Source organism: Trachypithecus francoisi, unplaced genomic scaffold (genome assembly GCF_009764315.1).
Source record: "Trachypithecus francoisi isolate TF-2019V2 unplaced genomic scaffold, Tfra_2.0 Lachesis_group9, whole genome shotgun sequence".
NCBI lineage: Eukaryota > Metazoa > Chordata > Mammalia > Primates > Cercopithecidae > Trachypithecus > Trachypithecus francoisi.
In genome coordinates, this window is record NW_022681474.1 from 59,236,226 (window position 1) to 59,256,559 (window position 20,334).

General features: G+C 37.9%; 1 protein-coding gene and 1 long non-coding RNA gene across 3 annotated transcripts in view; both read right to left on the bottom strand.

Annotated features, from left to right (window-relative positions):
- Positions 1-6,522: 6,522 nt before the first annotated feature.
- On the bottom strand, positions 6,523-9,607 carry LOC117082456 (zinc finger protein 2 homolog; the record flags this gene model as incomplete). The annotated part of the gene is given in 2 exon segments (XM_033209163.1): positions 6,523-9,266; positions 9,322-9,607. Coding segments are annotated over 2 exon segments (870 nt in total), but the record flags the coding sequence as incomplete, so codon positions are not given.
- A 2,232-nt stretch (positions 9,608-11,839) lies between these two features.
- The window catches only part of LOC117082387, a 28,940-nt gene continuing 20,445 nt past the window's right edge, over positions 11,840-20,334 (bottom strand). The window contains exon 3 of one of the 2 annotated variants that reach the window (XR_004436589.1): positions 11,840-12,162. This is a non-coding gene — a long non-coding RNA (uncharacterized LOC117082387). Of the gene's footprint in view, positions 12,163-17,727; positions 18,870-20,334 lie in introns of those variants that run through there. The other variant, XR_004436590.1, reaches the window with a different exon arrangement.

A 20,334-nucleotide genomic window follows, 5' to 3' on the forward strand; every position in this document is an offset into this window, starting at 1 on the left:
ACCATATTTTAAAAATTTATCTGTCAATGGACATTTTGGCTGATTCTACATCTTGGCTATTGTGAATAATGCTGCAATGAACATGGGAGTGCAAATATCTCTTTGAGATCTTAATTTCAATTTTTAGGATACATACCCAGAAGTGGAACTGCTGAATCATATAGTAGTTCTATTTTAAATTGTTTTAGTAACCTCCATATTGTTTTCCATGGTAGCTGCACCATTTTACAGTCCCACCAACAGTGAAAAACAGTTACAGTTTCTCCACATCCTTGCCAAAACATGCTACCTTTTTTTAATCTTAGTAATCCTAAAAGGTATGAGACAATATCTAATTATGGTTTCAATTTGTACTTCTTTGATGATTAGTGATACTGACCAGAAGTGTCTTACTTAATCACCAAATACTTTAGGATTTCCTATCTTTTTGCTATTGATTTTTAGTTTAATTCCATTGTGTTGTGAAACCATATTTGGATGTTTATCCTTTTAAGTTTGTTGTATATTTTACGGTCGAGAATGTGATCTATCCTGGTGAATATGCCATGTGAGCTTGAGAAGAATGTGTATTTTGCTGTTGTTACATGAAATATCCTGTAAATGTAAATTGGTTAGTTCAACTACATTTACTGTTTTTCTGTCTCCTGGATCAATTACTGATGAAAGAGTGCTGAAGTCTCCAATTATAATAGTGAATTTGTCTTTCTCCTTGCAGTTCTTAAAAGTTTTTGCCTCATGTATTTTGACACTCTCTTGTTAGGTGCATACACATTCAAGATTGTTATGTCTTCTTGGACAGTTGAACCCTTTATCATTGTGTAATGCCCCTCATTTATCCCTGATAGTTTTCCTTGTTCTAAAGTCTACTCTGACTGAAATTAATATACTTACTCTAGCTTTCTTATGATTAATATTGGCATGGTATATCTTGCTCCGTCTCTTTACTTTCAATTTATCTGTCTTCCTATATAATGTGGGCTTCTTATAATTGTTTTATGATCCACTCTGATAGTTCCTTAAATTGCTGTATTTAGACGATTCACATTTAAAGTGATTATTGATATAATTGGATTAATATATACCACGTTTCTTTCTTAACCTTTTATTTTAGGTTCAGAGGTACATGTACAGGTTTGTTACATAGGTAAATTTCATGTTGCAGGGGTTTGCTGTACAGATTATTTTCTCACCCAGGTAATAAGTACTTCACAGGTAGTTTTTCTTTCTTTTTTTTTTTGAGATGGAGTCTTACTCTGTCACCCCAGACTGGAATGCAGTGGCACAATCTTCACTCACTGCAACCTCCACCTCCCAGTTCAAGTGATTCTCAGGCCTCAGCCTCCCGAGTAGATGGGATTACAGGCATGTGCCACCACACCAGGCTAAGTTTTGTATTTTTACTAGAGATGGGGTTTCACCATATTGGCCAGGCTGATCTCCGGCTCCTGACTTCAAGTGATTCGCCTGCCTCAGCCTCCCAAAGTGCTGGGATTATAGGTGTGAGCCACTGCGCCAGGCTATAGGTAGTTTTTCTACCCTCACCCTCATCGCATCCTCCACCCTCAAGTAGTCCCTGGTGCCGATACTTACCTTTTGTGTCCATATGTACTCAATGTTTAGCTCCCACTTATCAGAGCATGTGGTATTTGCTTTTCTGTTTCTGCATTAGTTTGCTTAAAATAATGGCCTTCAGTTCCATCCATGTTGCTACAAAGGATATGATCTTTTTCTTCTTTGTGGTTGTGTAATATTCCATAGTGTATATTGCCACATTTTCTTTATCCAGTCTACCATACATGGGAGTTTGATTCCACATCTTTGCTATTGTGAATAGTGCTGCAATGAACATATGCATGCATGTATATTTTTTAAGTTTTAAAAAATTTCTTTAATTTTTGTGGGTGCATAGTAGGTGTGTATACTTATGGTGTACATGAGATGTTTTGATACAGGCATGCAATGTGAAATAAGGACATCTGGGGAAATGAGGGATCTATCCCCTCAAGCATTTATCTGTTGAGTTGCATACAATCCAATACACTCTAAGTTATTTTAAAATGTACAATTTATTATTGACTATAGTCACTCAATTGCACTATCAAATAGTAGGGCTTATTCATTTTTTTTTTTTTTTTTTTTTTTGAGACAGAGTCTTACTCTGTTGCACAGGCTGGAGTGCAGTGGCCTGATCTCGGCTCACTGCAACCTCCGCCTACCAGGTTCAAGCGATTCTTCTGCCTCAGCCTCCTGAGTAGCTGGGACTATAGGCGCGTGCCCCACTCCCCGCTAATTTTTATATTTTTAGTAGAGATGGGATTTCGCTATATTGGCCAGGCTGGTCTCGAACTCCTGACCTCGTGATCTGCCCACCTCAGCCTCCCAAAGTGCTGGGATTACAGGCGTGAGCCACCAGGCCTGGCCTCATTCTATTTTTTGGGCCCATTAACTATCCCCACCTCCCTTACCCCCCAGTCCCCCGCCACTGCCCTTCCAAGCCTCTGGTAAGCATCCTTCTACTCTCTATCTCCATGAGATCAATCGTTTTGACTTTTAGAGCCCACAAATAAGTGAGAACATGTGATGATTGTCTTTCTGTGCATGGCTTATTTCACTTAACATAATGATCTCCAGTTACATCCACGTTGTTGCAAATGACTGGGCCTCATTTTTTTAATGGATAAATAGTACTTCATTGGGTATATATGTAACACACTTTCTTTATCCATTCATCTGTTGAGGGACACTTAGGTTGCTTCCAAATCTTGGTTACTGTGAACAGTGCTGCAACAAACACAGGGGTGCAGATATCTCTTTGACATACTAATTTCCTTTCTTTTGAGTATATATCCAGAAGTGCAATTGCTGGATCATATGGTAGGTCCATTTTTAGTTTTTTAAGGAACATCCAGACTGTTCTCCATAGTGGTACTAATTTACATTCCCACCAAGAGTGTATGAGAGTTCTCCACAGTGTTGCCGGCATCTGTTATTGCCTGACTTTTGGATATAAGCCATTTTAACTGGGGTGAGATATCTCATTGTAGTTTTGATTTGCATTTATTTGATGATGATGTTGAGCACCTTTTTGTAAGCCTGTTTGCCATTTGTATGTCTTCTTTTGATAAATGTCTATTCAACTCATTTGCCCATTTTTGATTGGATTATTAGATTTTTTTTTCTTATAGAGTTGAGATCCATATATTTTCTGTTTTTTTGTTTTTTGTTTTTTGTTTTTTCAGACAGAGTCTTGCTTTCTGGTCCAGGCTAGAGTACAGTGCATGATCTCAGCTCACTGCAACCTCTGCCTCCTGGGTTCAAGCAATTCTCCTGCCTTAGCCTCCCGAGTAGCTGGGACTACAGGCATCCACCACCACGTCAGGCTAATTTTTGCATTTTTAGTAGAGACAGGGTTTCACTATATTGGCCAGACTGGTCTCGAACTCCTGACCTTGTGATCCGCCTGCATCGGCCTCCCAAAGTGCTGGGATTACAGGCATAAGCCACCACACTGGGCCTATTTTCTGGTTATTAATCCTGTGTCAGAGGGGTAGTTTGCAAATATTGTCTATAATTCTGTGGGTTGTCTTTTTCACTTTGTTGATTGTATGTTTTGCTATGCAGAAGCTTTTAAACTTGATGTGGTCCCATTTGTCCATGTTTGGTTTGGTTGCCTGTGCTTGTGGGGTATTGCTTAAGAAGTCTTTGCCCAGATTAACATCATGGAGATTTTCCCCAATGTTTTCTTGTAGTAGTTTCACAGTTTGAGGTGTTAGATTTAAGTTTTTTATCCACTTTGATCTGTTTTTGTACGTGATGAGAGATAAGGGTCTGGTTTCATTATTTGCATATGAATATCCAGTTTACCCAGCACTATTTGTGAAGAGACTGTCTTTCCCCCAGTATACATTCTTGGCATCTTTGTCAAAAATGAGTTCACTGTAGATGTGTGGATTTGCTTCTGGGTTCTCTATTCTGTTTTACTGGCTTAAGTGTTTTAATGCCAGTACCATGTTGTTTCAGTTGCTATACCTCTGTAATATAATTTGAAGTTAAGTAATGTGATTCCTCTGGTTTTGTTCTTTTTGCTTAGAGTAGCTTTGGCTGTTCCGGGTCTTTTGTGGTTCCATATAAATTTAAAGATTATTTTTTCTTTTCTTATTTTTTTTTTCTTGAGACAGTCTCACCCTGTCTCCCAGGCTGGAGTGCAGTGGTGTGATCTCGGCTCACTGCAACCTCTGCCTCCTGGGTTCAAGTGATTCTCCTGCCTCATCCTCCCCAGTAGCTGGGATTACAGGGGCCCACCATCACACCCAGCTAATTTTTATATTTTTAATAGAGTCGGGGTTTCACCATACTGGCCAGGCTGGTCTCAAACTCCTGACCTCAGGTGATCCACCCACCTTGGCCTCCCAAAGTGCTGGGATTACAGGCATGAGCCACCGCGCCTGGCTGTTTTTCCTATTTCTACGAAGAAGGTAATTGGTATTTTGATAGGAATTGCACTGAATCTGTAGATTGCTTTAAGTAGTATGGACATTTTAACAATATTGATTCTTCTAATCCATGAACATGGGAAATTTTTCCAATTTTTGGTGTCCTCTTCAACTTCATCAGTGTTTTATAGTTTTCATTACAGAGATTCTTCACTTCCTTTGATAATTCCTAGGTACTTAATTTTATCTGTGGCTATTGTAAATTGGATTACCTTTTAAATTTCTTTTGCAGATTGTTCACTGTTGGCATATAGAAATGCTACTGATTTTCTATCCAGCAACTTTACTGAATTTTTTAGTCCTGTCAGTTTTTTGGTGGAGTCCTTAGGTTTTTCCAAATATAAGATCATATCACCTGCAAACAAGGATAATTTGATTTCTTCCTTTCCAAGTTAGAGGCCCTTTATATCTTTCTCTTTTCTGATTGCCCTCGCTAGAACTTCCAATACTATATTTAATAACAGGGGTGACAGCCTGTGTCCTTAAGGTAGAATGATTTCTATTCCTTTGGGTAGACATCCAATAATGGGATTACTGGATCAAATGGTAATTCTGTTTTAATTTTTTTTAGAAATTGCCACACTGTTTTCCACAATAATTGAACTAATTTACATTCCCATCAGCAGTATATAGGTGTTCCCTTTTCTCCACAACCTTACTGGCATGTTAGCTTTTGACTTTTAATAACAGCCATTTAGACTATTGTGAGATGGTATTTCATTGTGGTTCTGATTTGTTTTTTCTAATGATTAGTGATATTGAGCATTTTTTCACATGCTTTTTGGCCACAAGTATGTCTTCTTCTGGAAAGTGTTCCAGTTAAGGAACAAAATAGAGAAAATATTTTGTTAAAAAAATAAGATTGTAGGAATCTTTAGGATTTCCAAAACTGCAAAAACACCTGATGGAAAGTCCATCAAGAAGAAACCCAAAGCTTTAGGAATGCAGGAGGCTTTAGACTGCCTGTGGGGTTCATTGATGAACATTTGGGTCGGTTCCAAATCTTTGATATTGGGAATAGTGCCGCAATAAACATACGTGTGCATGTGTCTTTATAGTAGCATGATTTATAATCCTTTGGGTATATACCCAGAAATGGGATCACTGGGTCAAATGGTATTTCCAGTACTAGATCCTTAAGGATTGCCACACTGTCTTCCACAGTAGTTGAGCTAGTTTACATTCCCATCAACAGTGTAAACGCATTCCTATTTCTCCACATCCTCTCCAGCATCTGTTGTTTCCTGACTTTTTAATGATCGTCATTCTAACTGGTGTGAGATAGTATCTCATTGTGGTTTTGATTTGCATTTCTCTGATGACCAGTGATGATAAGCATTTTTTGATGTGTCTGTTGGCTGCATAAATGTCTTCTTTTGAGAAGTGTCTGTTCATATCCTTTGCCCATTTTTTGATGGGTTGTTTTTTTCTTGTAAATTTAAGTTCTTTGTAGATTCTGCTCTGTATCTTAAGTGTGGTAGTTACTACATGAGGGTATACTGTTGTAAAAACTCATTGTATTAGTGTGTTCTCACTGCTATAAAGATACTACTTGAGACTAGGTAATTTATACACAAAAGAAGTTTAATTACTCACAGTTCAGAGTGACTGGGGAGGCCTCAGGAGACTTACAATCATGGTGGAAGGTGAAAGCAGGCACCTTTTTAACAAGATGGCAGGAGACAGCAAGTGAGTGCAGGGGAAACTGATGTTTTTGAAAATATCAGATCTTTTGAGAACTCCCTCACTATCATGAGAACAGCACGGGGGAAACCACTCCCATGATGCAATCACCTCTTATCAGGTCCTTCCTTCAATACATGGGGATTACAATTCAAGATGAGATTTGGGTAGGGACACAGAGCCCCAAACCACATCACTCATAAAATTGGCAAAACAGGATATCTTTTACCATGTTTAAATTATACTTAAGTTGATTTATAAAAATTATCATACATTGTTTTAATAGTGAAACAAAATTTTGAAATTTCATAAACAGGAAAATAGTGTTTTATAGTTACACAAAGTTATTTATTATACTTTATTAAAATAAGTAAAGCTAAACATATCAGCAGGTAAAAAGGTCAAAACCATGCATTTGAAGACAAAAGCTGAATAACTTTAACTTTTGCAAATACTTGCAAAACAACAAAATATGTTATTGTACATCCACAATAGTACATGTGTATATATGGAAATAAAGAATGAAAGTAATGAGACATGGTATCAATAAAAACCAAGTTTAAAATAAGGCTTAAAGGTGGTAAAGGTTATAGGAAGTTAAAGAAATTTGGGGATGACATGCAGATACTTCAACTACTTTTGCAATACTTTACTTCCAAGCTGCAATAAGTACACTGATGGTTATGTTATGAAATATTTCACTACAACTACACCAGCCCACCTAAAAGGGTTCACTAAAATTGAGTCAATAGGCTTGGATTAAAAAAAGTAAGCTATACTGAGCTTCCTGTGGCTCTGAATTGGAGACCAAACTCACATGGGCTAGAGGTTCTAGGTGGTCCTCTAGCTTTGTACACACACTTAATGTGGCTTCCAGTCTCTGCACCTAGGAAGAGGGGCAGATGCAGCCTCAAGGACAACCTATATCCCACTGCCTCTGGTTGGCCCCAATGTACGTTCTGGTAAGAGGGTGGTCCATCCTGAGCTCCCCTAAGGGTAGGTCCATTAGGCAGAAAATGCAGAGGCAACAGTATAGTTGGAGGGCAGACTAATCAAGGACAGGAGATGCTCATGATAGAAAGGGCCATGGGGTAACACTCTTTCCCCAAAAGTGGACTCAGAGACTGAAAAGGTTATTCAAATTATTTGTGCTTTAAAAAAATCTTCATACTCTACAGTTATTATTTGTATAGAATTCTGTTTACAGTTACATTTCTATTTAAAAATTTGGGGTCAGAACAAAACATGACTGATTTTTTTAAAACATGACTTTCAGGATAATATTGTATCTAGAAGAAAATTTCTATTCATTATTTCCTAAACTGACACATTTCCTTTAACACAATCTTCAGACATAATAAAGTCTGAATAGTTGTTAATGTCTTCACATTCAAAATATCTGTTATGACTTTAACTCAATATGAATTATCTTGCTTAGTAAAATGACATTTCTTGATATAGACTCAACTACATTTGCTGCATTCTTTGAATATCTTCCCTATTATTTCTTTAATATACAATGAGTAAAACTTGTGCATAAAGTTGTCAAAAGAAAAAAAAACCCACAGAATGTTGACAGTTTTTTCTAGATGTGGTTTATCTTATTTTTATTAATGGTCATTCTCTGGAAGAACATTTTCATATATCCATGTGAGTCATTAGATTACTTCCTATGGAAGTTCTTTGTTTAATAAATTCCAAATTATAGCAAAATATTTCCCCATATTCCCTACATGGATTAGTAGTGTTTCTTCTACATGTATTCAGTAACTTTGTAGTTGTCTCTTACAGCAGATTTTCAAACATTCATTACATTATTAGGAATTTCCCCTATGCTTATTCTCTTATTTACTTTGGAAGATGACTTATGGCAAAAGGTTTGCCAAGTTCTTTACATTCACAGGGGTCATGTCCTATTTGATTTCTCCTAAGTATTTTGAGGTATGAATTGCTTGAGAAAGATTTCTCTCATTTCTACATTTATAAGCTTTTTCCCATGTGTATCCTTGGATGTGCTATGAGAGTTTATTTCTCAGAGGGTTTCCCCACACTGCTTACATCCATAGGGTTTCTCCCTTGTGTGTCTTTTCTGATGTACTTTGAGACCTAAGCTGCAACTGAAGCTTTTCCCATACTGACTACATTCATAGGGTTTCTCCCTTGTGTGTGTTCTCTGATGTTTAGTGAGATCTGACTTATGATAGGACTTCCCACATTCATTACATTTATAAGGTTTTTCCCCTGTGTGTATTCTCTGATGTACAGTAAGGACTGATTTCTCAGAGAAGGACTTCCCACACTCATTACACCCATAGGGCTTCTCCCTCGTGTGTTTTCTCTGATGGGAGTTGAGGACTGAGTTGCAAATAAAGGTTTTCCCACATTCATTACAGTAATAAGATTTCTCCCCTCTGTGTGTTCTCTTATGTACTGTATAGTCTGCCTTATGGTAGAAGCTTTTCCCACATTTTTTACACACATAGGGTTTGTCTCCTGTATGCACCCTCTAGTGTATTGTAAGGTATGAATTCCTAGAGAAGAATTTCCCACATTCCTTACATTTATAGGGCTTCTTACCTACGTGTGTTCTCTGATGTTTAGTTAGGTCTGATTTATTGTAGAAGGTTTTTCCACATTCATTACATTTATAAGGTTTTTCTCCTGTGTGTATTCTCTGATGTACTGTGAGGACTGATTTCTCAGAGAAGGATTTCCCACACTCAGTACATTCATAGGGTTTCTCCTTTGTATGTGTTCTCTGATGTACTTTTAGGCCTGAGTTACAACTAAAAGTTTTCCCACACTGAATACATTCAGAGAGTTTTCCCCCTATTTGAGTCTTCTGATGTTTAGTGACATCAGACTTGTGGCAAAAGGTTTTGCCACATATCTTACATTCATAGGGTTTCTCGTCTGTGTGAGTTCTCTGACGTATTATATGATATGAACTCCTAGAGAAAGATTTCCCACATTCATTACATTCACAGGGTTTCTCACCTGTGTGTGTTTTATGATGTATTGTGAGGACAGAGTTGCTTATGAAGGTTTTTCCACATTGATTACATTCATAGGGTTTCTCCCATGTGAATTCTCTGATGTACTGTAAGATATGACTTATGATAGAAACTTTTTCTACATTCCTTACATTTATAGAGTTTCTCTCCTGTGTGAGTTCTGTGATGTAATATGAGGTGTGAATTCCTAGAAAAGCATTTCCCACATTCCTTACATTTATAGGGTTTCTCTCCTGTGTGGACTCTCTGATGTAAAGTGAGGGGAGATTTCCTAGAAAAACATTTTTCACATTCATTACATTCATAGGGTTTCTCCCCTGTATGGATTCTTTGATGTTTGGTTAGCTTTGACTTTTCATAGAATGGTTTTCCACATTGCTCACATCCATAGACTTCTTCTCCTCTGTGATCTCTGAGTTACATTAAGTACTGACTTCCCATACAAAGGTTCCCCTGATTTGTTACTTTCAAATGTTTTCTCTCGTGTTAGGAAAGCTTGATCTGTTAAAATTACCTACACTTTCAATATATTTATAATGTTTCACCTCCAAATGAACTCTATGTTTCAAGAAAGTGGACTTCTCAAAGGTTTTTTTCATATTCATTAAACTCATAAAAGTTTTCTCTTTTTTTCTGACATTTTATGAACCGTGAGAGTTGGATTATTACAGAACACTTTATTACATTCATTATGTACACAAGGACTCTCTCCTGTGTAAGCTGGCTTATATGTAATGAAAACTGCCTTTCCATACAAATCTTTCTCACATTCCTTATATTCAAGATTGCTCTAAATTTTGAATTTTCAGATATGAAATGAAGTCCTCCTTATGACTGAAGCATTTTCCAATTTGAATAAACTCATAACGTTTCTCTTCCATATGAGTTTTTTCATGGTTACTATTGAGGAATAGTTTTCTATATGCACTGAGGTCATGAGGCATCTTTCTTAAATAGTTTTTCTTACTACTAAATAAATCTGAAATGTATTTTAAACTCATACCACATAAGTCACATTTACAAGGTATTTTTATGGAAGGAAGTGGGTCTATGCTGAAATCAAACACTTTTCCTAATATGTTCTCTCTCTCTATAGTCAGTGTTTGGTTGTTGATATATGGAGCTTGCCAGATATGTCTGTCCTGGATTTCCTGACAGCGCTCAAGTTGGTCATCAACTTTGCAGACTTCTAGAAATAAGAAAAAATAACCGTAACTTATAAGTCTTGTGATATTTATGGTGAACTTACACTTACATACAAATGTGCTTTTATATATAGTTGACTTAGTTTCCTGGAATAAAGTAATCCAAAAAGTGTTAATCTCCTCTAGCCCTTTGGCTAGAAGAAAATAAACAAGAAACCTTATAATGTTGAAAGTAGGGTGGAAATTTAGAACACACAATGAGCAATTTATAAATACGTACTTTGAAACAACACAGAGGTTACAAATAACCATAAAGCACAGTGAATACAGAATAGACACAAATAATGACATAAAACATTAGATATAAAAATGATACTAAAGATATAAAATAAATAATATAAATATAAAAATGGCTAATCTAGAAATGGGACATGCAGAGAATGAGAGGGGCAAGGAAAACTAGTAGTTAAGAGTGCTTCTAGAAAAATATCAGAGGAGGCTGGGCATGGTGGCTCACACCTGTAATCTCAGCACTATGGGAGGACAAGGAGGGAGGATCACCTAAGGTTGGGTGTTCCAGACCATCCTGACCAACATGAAGAAACCTCGTCTCTACTAAAATTAGCTGGGCATGGTGGCACATGCCTGTAATCCCAGCTACTAGGGAGGCTGGACAGGAGAATCGCTTGAACCTGGGAGGCAGAGGGTGCAGTGAGCTGAGATCACGCCACTGCACTCCAGCCTGGGCAACAAGAACGACTCTGTCTCAAAAAGAAAAAAAAAGAAAAAGAAAAAAGAGAAGAAAAATGTCAGAGGAATGGTTTATTTGAATGAAACATATCAAGCTTTAATAGCGTTCTTCTATCACTTGAACCCACAAGGCAGGGGTTGTAGTGGTTAGTGTTTCAGGTGGTATGAGTAGAAAGTGAAAACATAAAATACAAAAATATTTAGAAGACGGTTTACAAAAGTAAAACAGTAATATATATATATATATATTTTTTTTTTTTTTTGAGATGGAGTCTGGTTCTGTCACCCATGCTAGAGTGCAGTGGCACGATCTTAGCACACTGCAACCTCTGCCTCCTGGGTTCAAGCAATTATCCTGCCTCAGCCTCCTGAGTAGCTGGGATTACAAGCACCCGCCACTGTGCCCAGCTAATTTTTGTATTTTATTAGAGATAGGGTTTCACCATGTTGGCCAGATGGGTCTTGAACTCCTGACCTCAGATGATCCACCCCCCTCAGCCTCCAAAAGTGCTGAGATTACAGGTGTGAGCCACTGTGCCCAGCCCTTTTTTTTGAGATGGAGTTTCGCTCTGTCACCCAGACTGGAGTGCAGTGGCATGATCTCAGCTCACTGCAATCTCCATCTCCCCAGTTCAAGTGATTCTCCTGCATCAGCCTCCTGATTAGCTGGGATTACAGGCATGTGCTACCACACCCGGCTAATTTTTTATATTTTTGGTAGACATGGGGTTTCACCATGTTGGTCAGGCTGGTCTCAAATTCCTGACCTCAAATGATCCACCCACCTCGGCCTCCCAAAGTGCTGGACTACAGGTGTGAGCCACCGCACCCATCCCAATAACAGACAGTTACTTAACATCACTAAAAAAGGATGACAGAAAGACAAAAATAAAATAACATTATGAGGGTCATCTGTGAGAGCAGCAGGCTTATAGAACGTAACAAAAAAGATAAGTGAGGAAGACTTATGATTTGTCAGTAATGATTTTAGTTTCAGTTCTTGCCAATTTGCAGGGATCAGAACATCCTTCCAGACTCCCGACTGCAGGTAAAACACTGCATGAATGGCCAAAGGCACTGGAAATAGAAAGGGGAAGGTCGTCAGACCAAAACTTTGTATCATGGATATAGCAAGAGCTTATTATTTTTTGAAGATTCAATTTTATTGTTTTTCAACAGGTAATTTATGGTGATTACTGAAAACATATCAAGTTGTCTCCTAAATGTTAGTTGGTATCTTGTATTTGTCAGAGTTTTACTATGACATCTACTGCACCTTTCTTCTTTTTGTACTTTGTTTTTTTGATATTTTCCCATTTTTTCTTCTTTACATCTTTGGAAGTTATGCTATACCAGTTTCTCAATGGTTGGCTACCCATTAAATTTTACCAAGCTCTCATTCATCAAGATTCAGAGTTAGTTAAGTAATGATACAATATCTATTATATGCTACATATCAAACTGAGTTAATATCGTAAACCTCTTTTCTAAATTACAGAAGGATTTTGAAACACAATTCGATTATCCCCACCTCATTTATATGTAATTATTATTTATTATATAATTGTATTTTTTAGCACTACAAATTATCATTATTATTTTATACAAACATAATTTAAATTTATCTATGTTTCCTAATTTCCTATCACTTATTTACCAATACTCTCATCTCAAGCATTCTTTTAGGGTTCATTTTCTCTCTTCCTATATTTGCTATTAGAATTTTACTAAAAAAATTATGCAAAAGGTATGGCTTTTATAATTTATTGCAGTATCGATCTAATTTTAATTTTTTTAAAAGTTAAATGTAGTGTTCAGTAATCTGCAATGACAGACATTCCTTCTTCCTTACTCCTTTTATTTCCTCTTTTACTACTCTGAATGTGTCTTACATGGTTGTTTCATACTTACTAATACATCCATGGTATTAATTAATGGGTGTTTGAAAACATATTTTCCGTTATTTGTTTACTCTCACAAATGATTTATTTCCTCAGGTTTTGGTTTTAAGCTCATATTTTGTTTAACTGTAAGTGAGAATATTGGGGATGCTTATCCTTGAGAGGAATTATTTTCCTTTCCTTAAAGCAAGCTACCAATCCGAGGTGACGGCCTAGAGTCTGGATCCTCTAGTGTGGGAGTATAGGAGAATAAGGGTACAAGAAAGCCCTCTATTACTACAGCAGGAGTGCAGAACTATATTGGGCCCAGGATCCTTTACTGACAGAAAAATAGAGGTCTCATAACACTGAGGGAGAAGCAGGTACAGCTGTCCCTCAGGATCTGCAGGGGATTGTTTCCAGAACTTGCCTCAGATACCAAAATCCACAGATGATCAAGTTGCAGTTAGCCCTGACACACCTGCAGATACGGAGGGCTGACTGTACTCGGTGAAAGCTCCATGCTGAGGCGCAAGCACACAGGGCCTGCCTATGACTAAGGCTGTGTTAGAACAACAGAGAACACCCCTGCTCCCACCACAAGCATGACATAGAGTAACAGGGAGCAGCAGCCTATTGCTGACAGAGGGGCAAGAGCAGGGAGACACAGGCTTAAGAGGGATAGCTAACAGCCGACACAGAGAAGCATAGGGAAAATTCTCTTAATGCAAAATATCTAAAAACTATAGGATAACAAACATATACAAGCAACTGAAGATCCAGGGAAAAAAAGATGAAAAACATCAAACCACAAGTGAGAGAACAGCAAGAAAGAAAAATACCACACACACACAGATATTTGGCTATAAATATCATAGCCAAACAACTAAAAACCAAGGATAAAAAGAAAATCTTAAAGGCAGCCAGAGAAAACAGGATATTAAATGCAGAGAAACAAAGCTTTTTAAATTACAGCAGGAAATAATATCTAAGTCGGAAGACAACAGAATGAAATATTTAATGTATGGAGAAAAAAATGTCAATCTAGAATTCTATACCCAGAGGAAAAAAAATCTTACAAATAAAGATAGTCTTTTTTGGACAAACAAAAGCTGAGAAAATTCACTGCCAACAGAGCTTTGCTTTAAGAAATACTAAAGGGAGTTATTTACACAAAAGGAGGAAGATACACAAAGATACAAAGATATTAAGAATGTCTAAAATGTTTTTTAAATGGGGGGCAAACATAAAAGACTTTTAAATCGTTATAAAAGATGACTGGCTTTACAGAGCAAAAATACTATAGATACATTGTGGGGTCTCTAAGTAAAAACATATGGCTATAATATCACATAGAAAGGAAGGAAGGCTTTAGCCCAGGAACTCAAAACCAGCCTGCGCAACATGGTGAGAGCTCATCACTACTAAAAAACAAAACAACTAGACAGACATGGTGGTACGTCCTGTAGTTCAAAGTACTCAGGAGGCTGAGGTGGGAGGATCACCTGAGCCCAGGAAGTTGAGCCATGATTGTATGACTGCATTTTAGCCTGGGCGACGGAGCAAAACTGTATCAAAAAAAAAAAAGGGAGGACAGAATGGAGCTATATCAAATCTTAAATCTTATATTGTTGTAAGATTCTAAGGTTATATGTGAAATAGTATCATATCACTTGAAAGGAGACTGTGATAAACTGATAATGCTTATTGTATGTCACGGGGCAACCACTTAAAACAAAATTTAAGAAAGAAGTACAGACTGAGTATCCCTTACCTGAAATGCTTGGGACCAGAAGTGTTTTTGATTCCTGGTGTTTTTGGATTTTTTTTCAGATTTTGGAATATGTTTATATTGTCCTTTGAGGGAGTACTTGAGTGAATCTAGGTGATATGGTTTAGATTCATGTCCCTGCCCAAATCTCATGTCGGATTGTAATCTCCAATGCTGGAGGTGGGCCTGGTGGGAGGTGATTGGATCATGGGAGCGGATTTCCCCACTTTGGTGCTGTTCTCGTGACAGAGGTCTCAAGAAATATAGTTATTTAAATGTGTGTGGCACCTCCCACCTCTCTCTCTTCTTCCTGCTCCGGCCACATAAGATGTGCCTGTTTGCCCTTCACCTTCCACCATGACTATAAGTTTCCTGAGTCCTTCCAGTCATGTTTCCTATACAGCCTGCAGAACTGTGAGCCAATGAAACCTCTTCTCTTTATAAATTACCCAGTCTCAGGTAGTTCTTTATAGCAATGCAAGAACGCATATAGCAATGCAAGGACTAATATACTATGCATGCAAACAAAGATATATCACAGCTAAAGGGGGTTGGGAGAGTCTTTTTTCCCTTAGGGACACTGAATAAACTATGTGCTGTGTCCCTACACTTTGACTGTGCCCCATCACATAAGGTGTGGAACTTTCCACTTGTGGTGTCCTGTTGGCACTCAAAAAGTTCTGGGTTTTCGAGCATTTCAGATATCAAATTTTCAGATTAGGGATGTTCAACCTGTAATACTAATAAGAATTCAGCAGAGATAAAACAAAATAAAAATTACCAATCCAAATGAGAGAAAACGAGGGAAAAAAGGAAAAAGAACAAAATGAGCAAGGAGGAAACACTCAGCAAAATTATGTGAATCCAAACATTGACAAATTATATTAAATATAAGCGGTTGAAACGTCACAATTAAGAAGTTGAAGTAAGACCAGGTGCTGTGGCTCACACCTGTAATCCTAGCACTTTGGAAGGCCGAGGCAGGCCGATCACTTGAGGTCAGGAGCTCGAAACCAGCCTGGTCAACATGGTGAAATCCTGTCTCTACTAAAAGTACAAAATTTAGCTGGAAATGGCTTGAACCTGGGAGGCAGAAGTTGCAGTGAGCTGAGATCGTGCTACTGCATTCCAGTCCAGGCAACAGAGTGAGATGCCGTCCCCCCGCCCAAAAAAAAAGTAGAAGTTTTCACACAAGTTATAAAAGCAATACCCAACCACATGCTATTTTAAGAAATTCACGGCGGGGCACAGTGGCTCATGCCTGTAATCCCAGCACTCTGGGAAGCCGAAGCAGGCGGATCACAAGGTCAGGATTTCAAGACCAGCCTGGCCAACATGGTGAAACCTCGTCTCTACTAAAAATACAAAAAATTAGCCAGGTATGGTGGCATGCACCCATAATCCCAGCTACTCGAGAGGCTGAGGCAGGAGAATCACTTGAACCCAGGAGGCAGAGGTTGCAGTGAGCCGAGATTGCGCCATTGCACTCCAGCCTGGGCGACAGAGCAAGACTCCATCTCAAGAAAAAAAAAAAAAGGAAATTCACTTTAAATATAAAGAGATTAAAAGTATGGAAAAAGGTAAATAAAATTAAAAGACAAAGGGAAGAACTAAATTAATATCAAAGTAGCATTTAGAACAAAGAGTATTACTAGGTATAAAGAGAGACATTACATAATTATTAAGCGGTTAATTCATGAAGTGGACATAAGGATCCTAATATATATACACTTAGTAATGCTCCAAAATTCATAAAGCAAAAACCAAAAGACTCAAAAGGAGAAATTAAATCCAAAATTGCAACTGAAGACTTCACTGTTGTGTATCACTGACACAGTGAGAAAGTTTTTGAGTGTTAGACCTTGACCTCATTTTCCCATTAGTCCTATGATTTTTATTGTACTCATTTGCATAGAGCAGTGATTCTTAGGAATGTATACACTGCATTTTAACAGAATTCACTTTATTAGAATACCGTCATTCTTCCCACTTGTTTTTAGTCTCCACTTAATCAAATTAAATACAGTCAATAATGCCCAGGTTTTCAACAACACACTCTCACATTTGCTTTAGAATTAGTTCCTCAATTAAATTCAGAGGCTATTACCAGTATTTTTACCATGCTTTTTGTGTCACTTCTTGGTTATCTGATATTCATCCTCTAATAAAAGGTCTTAGGGACAAAGGACCCAGAATTCTTGCCTATTCAAAAAAAGGTTTCCTCTTTTTTGTTAAAGAATCACTCTTTAACCTAGTATAAAGTTCTTAATTTGACCCTCCCTAAGGATTTTGTAGCAATTGCTCTACAGACTTTTAGCAGGTTTAGCAAATTTTGTTATGGAAAAGGTTGAGATCAGCTGGACTTTTTTCTTATATTGACTGGCTGTCAAAATGATTCTTTATCTTTGAAATCTAGTAATGCTATTAGGAATATAGCATGACGTTGATCATTTTTGGTCTGCCTTCCTTAGGGATGGTTTATCTTTTTATGTAGATTCAATCATATCTTCTTTTCCCCAAAAAATGTTATTGGAGTATTTTCAATATTGGTTATATTTATTTGATTTTCTACTTTGGGGAATGAACTATATGTATAGTATATATGTGAAATATCTTTTATACTATCTTCTTTATGCAATATTCACCTTTTATTTTCTTCAGTTTCTTCTTGCTTGAAAGGCCTTCTACATTTATTTCTAATCTACATTTCAGCAATGACTATTCTTCTTTGGGAATTCTCCAATTTTCTTTTTTTTTTTTTTTTTGAGATGGAGTTTCATTCTGTTGCCCAGGCTGGAGTGCAGTGGTGTGATCTTGACTCACTGCAGCCTCTGCCTGCTGGGTTCAAGCTATTCTCCTGCCTCAGCCTCCTAAGTAACTGGGATTACAGGTGTGCCACCATTCCCGGCTAATTTTTTGTATTTTTAGTAGGATGGGGTTTCACTATGTTGGCCAGGCTGGTCTCAAACTCCTGACCTCAAGTGATCCACTGGCCTTGGCCTCCCAAAGTATGGGGATTACAGATGTGAGCCACTGTGCCTGGCCCCAATTTGCTTTCTTTACTGTGATTCTTATTTTCTCTTACAATTCTTTTCTCAGTCTGACATCCCAGAATGCATTTTATTAAATGAATTAAAACATTATACTGTTGCCTTAACATCCTTCTTGAACTCTCATATCATGCAGGCAATCAATTCAATTAGTCCTTTTTGAAATTCGTGGTTTATTATTTGGCCCAATTATTTATCTACTTTATGTCCACTTTGATCAGGTGATATTTTATCACCTACTTTTTTTTTTTCTAATCTTTTTCAACCCTTTATTCTTGCAGTAGTTTTGTGGGGCATTTTATGCTGGTTCCTTTTGGATTACTCAGCTTCAAAGGACATGGGCTTTTACACTGCATCAGTTTTACTAGGTAAAGGGAGCAGAGGCATGTCTTAATCTAATGAGAGAGCTTCTTATGAAAAAGTGTTTTGCACATATACCAAACTCAGTTTATGCATCAACCCAGATTGTCGCTCCTTTCTTGCCAGAGTAGCCTTAGTAATGGCTTACTCTGTTATTACCCTCTTGTACTTTCTCTTCGTCCTAACCAGCCTTACTCCCCATTTCCTCACTTCTGTAGTAGGTCTGCCCATCCTGACAAGTTTTTACTTCAAATTGTTTACAATACAAGGTAAGATAGCATGCAAGTTTATTTCCCCTCACAGAGGTGTCTGTAACATTTTTTTCTGAAATGGAAAGTCTCATTTCTTGCATTGTCACAGAGTGTCACTGAAAAACATGACTTGTGTGTCTGTTTCCATACTTAACCCCTACATCAGCTTCACAGAACCAAACTGCATTCAAAGGAGCTCCAGCTGTCCTGTGCACAGCACTGATGTTATTCCAAGAGAGATTTAAGCTTTGCACCTCAGAGTATGTACGTTGTCTCTCTAAAGTATTTTACCAGTTCCTTCAAGCACCAGAAATGTTTTTGTTTCTTTTCATCTGCTGGTACATATGGCCCTCCTTAATTTTTCAGTGATTCTGGCAGCATTTCCACTTGTATTGATTTGGGGTTTCAGATATCCTCTATTGTCATGAGATAAACTTTGTGTTGTTCTTTTTCCTTATTGTTTCTGGATGATCTGTAGACAGAGACAGAGAAAATGCTGACTTTACACATCCCATTTCAGAAAGCTCACTTTCTCCTTGAAACACTGTCTTCCTTGGCTGCAGGATACTACATTGTTTTCCACTCATCCCCAAACTGCTTTTTCTTTCTTCTTTGCTCAGTCTCCTCACTTTCAAGACTTCTGAAAGCTAATGACCCAGGGGATAGCCTCCAGTCCTACCCCAAGAGGTTATCTAATCCCTCAGCTTTAAATACTAAACTTCAAAACTGTTAACTACTCCCATAAGCTGATAATTTCCAAATAAATATCTTCCACTTGGACTTGCACCAAACTACCTGTTTAAATGCCCAAACGCTTATTCACCATGTAAACCTGGATATTTTATAATCACCTGAAACTTTATATGTGCAAACTAAATGCATAACAATCCCTCCAAAACTGTTTATCCTCAATATCCCCCAACTGGTACTCACTTATCCAACTGCTCTGGGTGAAATGTTTGGAGTCACTCTTGACTCCTTTCTTTTTTATATATTCCATATCCCACTCAATAGCAAATGTTACAGGTCCCACATTCAGAACATATTGAAAAGCCAACCACTTCTTAATTTTTTTTTTTGAGATGGAGTCTTTTTCTGTCACCTAAGCTGGAGTGCAGTGGTGCAATCTCGACTCACCTCAGCCTCTGCTCCCCCAGGTTCCAGCGATTCTCCTGCCTCAGCCTCCTGGGTGGCTGGGATTACAGGCACATGCCACCACACCTGGCTAATTTTTGTATTTTTAGTAGAGACGGGGTTTCACCATGTTGGCCAGGCTGGTCTTGAACTCCTGACCTCAGGTGATCTGCCTGCCTTGGCCTCCCAAAGTGCTGGGATTACAGGCGTGAGCCACTGTGCCTGGCCAAAAGCCAGTCACTTTTAATAATCACCACCATTCCAAAGTGTAAGCTACTATTGCCTTTTTGCAGACTGAAATACTCTCCTGACTCATATTCCTGCTTTCATCCCTCTGTCCCCAATACTATTTTCTTTGCTTAGCAGCCAGAGATATCCATTTAAAAGACAAATCAGCAAATATTCCTTATTGGGTCAAATCATACCAATAGCTTCTCATTTTACTCAAAATAAAATCATAGTCCTTATCATGGCCCATATGGCCCTAGATAATCTGGGCTCCCATTACCTCTCCAACATCAACTCATACCACTCTTGCCTCACTCATTATTTTCAGTCCACACTTATATTTGTGTGTCCTCAAAGACCACATGCGCACTCCTGCATCAGTGCCCTGCACTTGATTCTTTGCCTGCTATCAGGACTACCCCCAACTCCCACCCTCATATCATTCAATTTCACAGCATCCAAAAGCCCTTCCTGATCCACCTTTCTAAAGTTTAACACTCCATCATTCTTAACCTTCTTTAATTTCCTTACTATTTTACATGACCACTTGGCATATCTGTGCATGTGTGGTAGTG